The 6,000-nt window shown below is 47.3% G+C and overlaps 1 protein-coding gene across 3 annotated transcripts in view; it reads right to left on the reverse strand.

The window, feature by feature from the left end:
• RASGRF2 (Ras protein specific guanine nucleotide releasing factor 2) overlaps positions 1 to 1,995 on the reverse strand; it is a 136,713-nt gene extending 134,718 nt beyond the window's left edge. For all 3 annotated transcript variants that reach the window (XM_042788076.1, XM_042788075.1, XM_042788077.1), the window contains exon 1: positions 1,609 to 1,995. In XM_042788076.1, coding sequence (XP_042644010.1) covers positions 1,609 to 1,893 — 285 coding nt within the window. In that variant the 5' untranslated portion in view covers positions 1,894 to 1,995. The remainder of the gene's footprint in view (positions 1 to 1,608) is intronic.
• Between the last annotated feature and the right edge of the window lie 4,005 nt (positions 1,996 to 6,000).

The following is a 6,000-nucleotide window of genomic DNA, read 5'->3' on the forward strand; positions in this document are numbered from 1 at the left end:
GTTTAATAACACTACCAATAAACAAATGTACTAAGCCAATGTAAAGCAGACAGGAAAATATTCAAGTTTAATTTCATCTGGGGAATCTCCCAGTATTTCATTAATCAGTGCTTATAAAATCATGCCTCAAAGCAACAGACAAGAATGTGACGGACAAATATGATGTAACTACAACCATCCCAACATCCCAAAGTTTACTTGCTTAACTATGTACCGTCTCAAAGGCTGCCTAAGCACACAACAATTTGGTCTAAGCAGGCAAAAAAGCACAAAACATAAGACAAGGTTCTGAGCTCCCCTCACGAAGTTATCACACCAGTGTAGCACGCAGATGTGCCAGTTTTCAGGAGCTGACTTAGGTCTCTGTCCCTTTCTTGCAATCAGCAGGCAACGCCTGCAGCCAGCTCGAAACCAGCCTCCTTACAGTTACCCAAACTTTTCCAAACCAGTTTGACACCTGTTTGGTTTCTCCTACTCAGGGAGAAAGGCATGCCAGATGCAGATTCAAACAAATTTCAACCAGACAGCAATGAAGATCAAGAATTTACATGAGGCAGTGGGAGGCGTGTGGTTAAGATACCCGATCTTTATCTACACTGAACAACTACAGTGTCCTTTTTCTTCACGGTTATGTAATACATAGATAGTATTTAACCACTCACTTGTTTGACACATGAGTGTCAAACTGATCAGCTTTCTGCGGCAGGAAGGGAAGAATCTGGCAGTTCACGCGTTATAAACCGTCACCCCTCACGGGAACAAATCCCACCAAAGCCTTCAGCACTCTTTGCTGGTTGAAAGCCACTCAAGATCTGGCTCGAGCATTGCACCACCATTTCTATTGCAAGCACAACCAGCTTCGCAACACCTGCCTGGCAGACAGCCCGCCGACTTTGCCTGTAAATCAGGCCACACGCTCACCCTCACCTCCCAGCCACCAGCCCAGCTCTTGGAGGGGTTCCCAAGGGAGACCTGAGAGCCCATCACCCCTCACAGCACCACTGAGAGAGGCAGCAGCCCCACAGCTGCCCAGGGCTGGACCCAGTGACTCCTTAGGGTCCCCATGCACTGTTTTGGTACTGTGGCCCCTCACACCCTCTAGTTGCTGAGTTTGGTTGGAAATGTGTAGTTGTACTGCAGAAGCATCGGCATGAAGATGACTAAACACCTAGTTTTTCTGAGATTATACTCTCCAGGCACCCCACTGAAATAAGGCGCTCAGATACTGGGAGATTAAAAAAAAAAAAAAAAAAAAAAAAAAGGAAGGAAAAGTGATTAGATAGGATGGGAAAGCCATTGGTCTTGACACTTTCTGAGCAGCAGCCACTCTTCCGAGCGCTCCGGGAGCGGCGCGGACCCCCCCGGCCCGGGGCCTGGGGGCCGGTGGGGGGAGGTCACCGTCACCCTCCCAGTGGGATGCGAGGGGTGGCGGCCGGGGCGCCCCGACGGCCGGGGATCCGGCAGTGCCTCGCCCCCTCCCCGCACCGCGGACCCCGCTGCCTGCCCTCCGCTCCCGCCTCCCGCCCTCCAGCCCTCCCGCCCCACCGCCCGGCCCGGGGCGGGCGCTGCCGCCGCTGCCGTCGGGGTTTCCGAAGGGGGCGGCGGTACCTGCTTGTCCAACGCGGCATCCTTGGCGCTGCCGGCGGCGCAGCCCTTGGGAGCCGGCACCCTCTCGCAGTTGCACCCTTCCAGCATGTACATGCCGGCGGGCCGGGCGCTTTGCTCCCCTTCGAAGTAGAAGAGCACGTTTTGGTAGAGGGCGAACCACTTCTCGTGCCAGCGGTTGGTCTCCGCCGTCTTCTTGCTCAGGTAGCCCCGCTTGGTGCCTTCCTTGCGGGCCAGCAGCGCCAGGTACAGGGCGTGCCCCTCGTTGTACCGCACGCTCTTCTGCATGGTGGCCCCGCAGCTTGCGGCCGCCCGCCGCAGCGCAACCTCCGCGGGCGCTCAGCGCGGCGGCACCGGCTGTGCCGCGCCGCGGCAGCGCTTCACGGGCGCCGGCACGCACCGACGGGCGGCACCCACCCCCCCGCCCTGAGCTCCGCCCGCCCCCCCCCCCCCGCCTCCACGGGGGCGGCCGCCGCTAAACCCGCCGTGGCATCCCCCCCCCCCCCCCACCCCGCCCCGCGTGTGTCCCCCCCACCGCCTCCCCGACGCCCCGCGGGAGGAGATAGCGGGTGGTGGCGGCGACACACACACAAACGCAGCCCCCCCCCCCCACACACACACACCCCCCCCAGGCAACTCCGGCGTGACGTGGAGGGATCAGCCGTAATCCGCTTTGGAGAGCGATTTAAAGAGCAAAGTCGCCGCCGCAGCGACCCGGGTCCTTCTCTCCGACCGGCGGCGGGGACGCCTCCCCCCACTCCCCACCCTCTCCTCACCCCCCCACTCCCCACACACACACACACACGCGGGTGGGGTGGAGGGGGAACGACACGGCGGGGCCGCGGCGGTGGGGATGGGGTTGTGTGGGGTGCGGGATGGGGCACCTGCCACCCGCCGTGCGCTTGGGCTGGGCGGGACGGGGCGGGAGCCGCTGGACGGTTTGGGGCGCTTGCGGTTGTTTTCCCGACAGTTTTCGCCTTTTCGATTCTTGGAGCGCAAATCTTGGAAAGCGGCGGGGCGGGCTGAGCGCGGCTGCGAGAGTCGGCAACTTCGCTTCGGAGCTGCGTGTCGGATTAAGGCAAAAGGAAGAAGTGAAACCCCAGGCAAAATACCAGAAACCCGTTACTTTTAACCCGATAGGCACCTTGATTAAAGCGAAGGTGGGGGGAGGTGCGCGTTGCAGGAGGTCCCACTCCGGGGAAATATATCCCCGCAGCTTCCCGGGCACCCGTGTCGTGAACAAATACCCCAGCGAGGACCGGTTTGCCCTGTGTCAGGGCTGGCATACGGCTGGCAGGGACAATTTCTGGGTCCCGACTGTCGCCGCCGCCGCTCGGGGCTGCCGAGGCTGAAGCGTCGCGGGTGGGGACATCCTCCAGCTGCCGCGGGTGCAGCAGGGTGGGTGCGTGGGGGGCAGCTGGGGGGGGTGGGGGTGGCTCACCACATCCCGAAACGCAAATCTGTATACGCTGTGCTGGGAGAGGAGTTACTCGGGTTTATTTTTACACCGAGTTTAGTAAGGCAGGCACGGGTTTGTTTCTGCAGTCGGGACGGTGCAATGAGGTACAAGCAGACCTTAATTATTAAAAAAAAAAAAAAAAAAAAAAAAAAAAAAAAAAAAGATTAACTCTGGCAAAGGAGCTGGTATCAAGAATCATTCTACATAAAACCGAATCGATGTGGAAATTTCTACCAGCTAGAGGATCCTACACCTTTAATTTACCAAATTGCTTAAACTTCCTTGAGGGTTCTTTCACAAAAAGGCATTTGAAACTTTTTCACTTAAAAACATATTTTGCATATGTAGCTTTCTGTTTCTTTTGCTTTACCAAGTCATACAAGAAAGAAGGAAATTGATTCTCTTGCTGACTTTCCAAACAAAAATGTGAAAGTTACAATACTCAGTATGCTGTATAACGCACAGAATGAGTTAGAAAATATTCCCTGTGTGATCTCTGTCAGCAATTATGATTTTAAGTATTATTTACAGGAACTGTGGAGTTTTAAGGATCACGTTCTGTGAACAGATGATTTTGTGTTAGAAAAAACAGATGCACAAATCCTGCTGGAACTGACTAGTTTGCATTGTGGCTTCACATAGTGAAATCTGAGTTTAAAACATAGTGTCCAGGGAAGTCCAGATTTTGGACAGGGATTGGAGATCATTTGGATGATTCATATGTATGAAATAATTCATATTCATGCATCTCAATGGCTGGGTTCTTACTTGCCTCTTACAATGCATCTTTAACTCAGTTTCACTCAGCTAGTGCTATCCAAGTCAGTATTAATTCGGTGTGTGAAATTTTATGGGATATCGTGTCTCTTGATGTAAGTAAATGGCAAGGCAGTGAAACTAAGGGAAAGAAGCAGACTGCAACTCAAAAGAGATTTCAGATACTTGACGCTGAATAGTTAGTGCTTTCCAAAGCAAGCACATCATATATCACAACCAAATGCTATAGTAAGAACCCATCTTTGCCAAGATAAGATTGCAAGTTTTTGTCCCAGTTTATGTAGTTTGCACATTAATAAACCTTTTGCATGTATCAGAAATAATTATGCACCATCTTTTCTACCACAACACCTGAGACATAGAGTAAAAACAAATGACAGAAGTGAAATTTTAACTACAAAATAAAGAGAGTGTTTACTTTTACTACATCATTTTCTCCTAGACACACAAGCATTTCTCCTAAGCTGAAAATGTTGAATATGTCATTGCACAGCAATCTATAGGAATTACGAGGCATTTAATGTTCCTGTTCACTACAGCAAATGCTGATTGTGTAACCATCAGCTTGTCATAAAGTCCTGTGTGTTATTGTTCAAAGTAGCATTTAGTTCTCTCAATGATATTTTCTTTATTACTTGATCATTCTTATAAAAGCATGCCTAGTTTTTGTTGCTTTAAACACCTACTACATATTTATGTATCTTTATACTATCTAAGACATCTAAATACATGTAAGTAAATATGATTTTTTTTAAATTTCTTCATAATCAAGAATAAAGAAGAGGTTGCTTATGGTTTTTAAAAAGGAAATTGTAGGACAAATTCATATGTATGAACATGATTGAGTTATATGTGCAAACAGATGTAAAGGAATCTGTTGATGTAATTTATTCCATAGGGCTCTGAAGAAAACAACATACAGATAAGCATACTGGTTTACTTTATTTTATGTTCTCCTCAATTAACCCTTCCTTTTTGTGTATTTTCTTTCCAGAGGATTCATTTATAAAACTACATTACCAAGTGTCGTGTCATTATAGGCCCCAAGGAGCTTTCTGTAACACTATGGTGGAAAGTTGTGGTCACATATCAGCTGAGGTATTTTAACACATTTAGCTTACATTTACCTTGAAATTTCCATTGGGAATTAGTTCATTGTGTGTTGTTCAAAGCTGTCATAAATAGCGAAATACACAGCATCATATGACAGTGCAGTTGGTTGATTCTGATGCCCAGAAGTGACCGTGAGTGCTTGGGGGGCAAGTCAGTGAGTTGTCACTCTTCTGAGTGACAGGTGACAGGGAAATCTATTTCAGAAAGTATGTAAAATTTAAGCCTCTATTCTGAAAAACACCTCAAAAAAAATACTGTTAATGTAATGGTAATAAAAATTTATTAAAGCAATGGAAAAAAGTTGTTACGCTATCATTTTTATGTCTGGGTTTGTATGTATTTGGTCTATGTTGCTATATATTTGGAATGCTTATTTGACGCCAAATTGGGATAGTAAATCATTATTTACCTTTTCATGTCAAGGTAATATATCAAATACAAAATAATTTTGTAAAACTATTGAACAGTTACTATAATATCTTCTGTATGGGGAAGAAACTAGTTTTAACTAAGAATATAACCATGTATCTCCTCTTATTTTTTGAAAGGCAGAACTGAACAAATATCTTCTTTGTAGTTTTACTTATGCGGTTTTGCTGACACAATGGTTTATGCTTTAAGGCACACAACATGTTTTGGCTATTTGAAAGGTATTTATAATATTCAGCTAATATTTAGTTATCTGATAAAGCAGGAAATTTTTCAAACATATTATATTATATATACATCACTGATATAGTAAGTCCTGAGCATCTTGAAAATAACGGGATGTTCTCGTGTATGGAAATGCCACTTACCATTTATCATTCTCCTTTTAAATGACTACAAACAATTCTCTGCTTGCTTAATCTGGCTTTTGATGTCCTCTGAGAAGATTTACTTTTCCTATTTTATCTAGACATTTTGGGGGGGGATTGTCTCATCTGACCAATTTTGAATCATTGTGTATACCAGGTCATGGTAATTCATTCATCATAGTTACTTATTTTTTTATCAACTGGAAGCAAATGTTGGGGTCAGCCTTTCTGTGGAAGAGATGTGACTAC

This window comes from Tyto alba, unplaced genomic scaffold, assembly GCF_018691265.1.
Source record: "Tyto alba isolate M040663 unplaced genomic scaffold, T.alba_DEE_v4.0 Super-Scaffold_13, whole genome shotgun sequence".
NCBI lineage: Eukaryota > Metazoa > Chordata > Aves > Strigiformes > Tytonidae > Tyto > Tyto alba.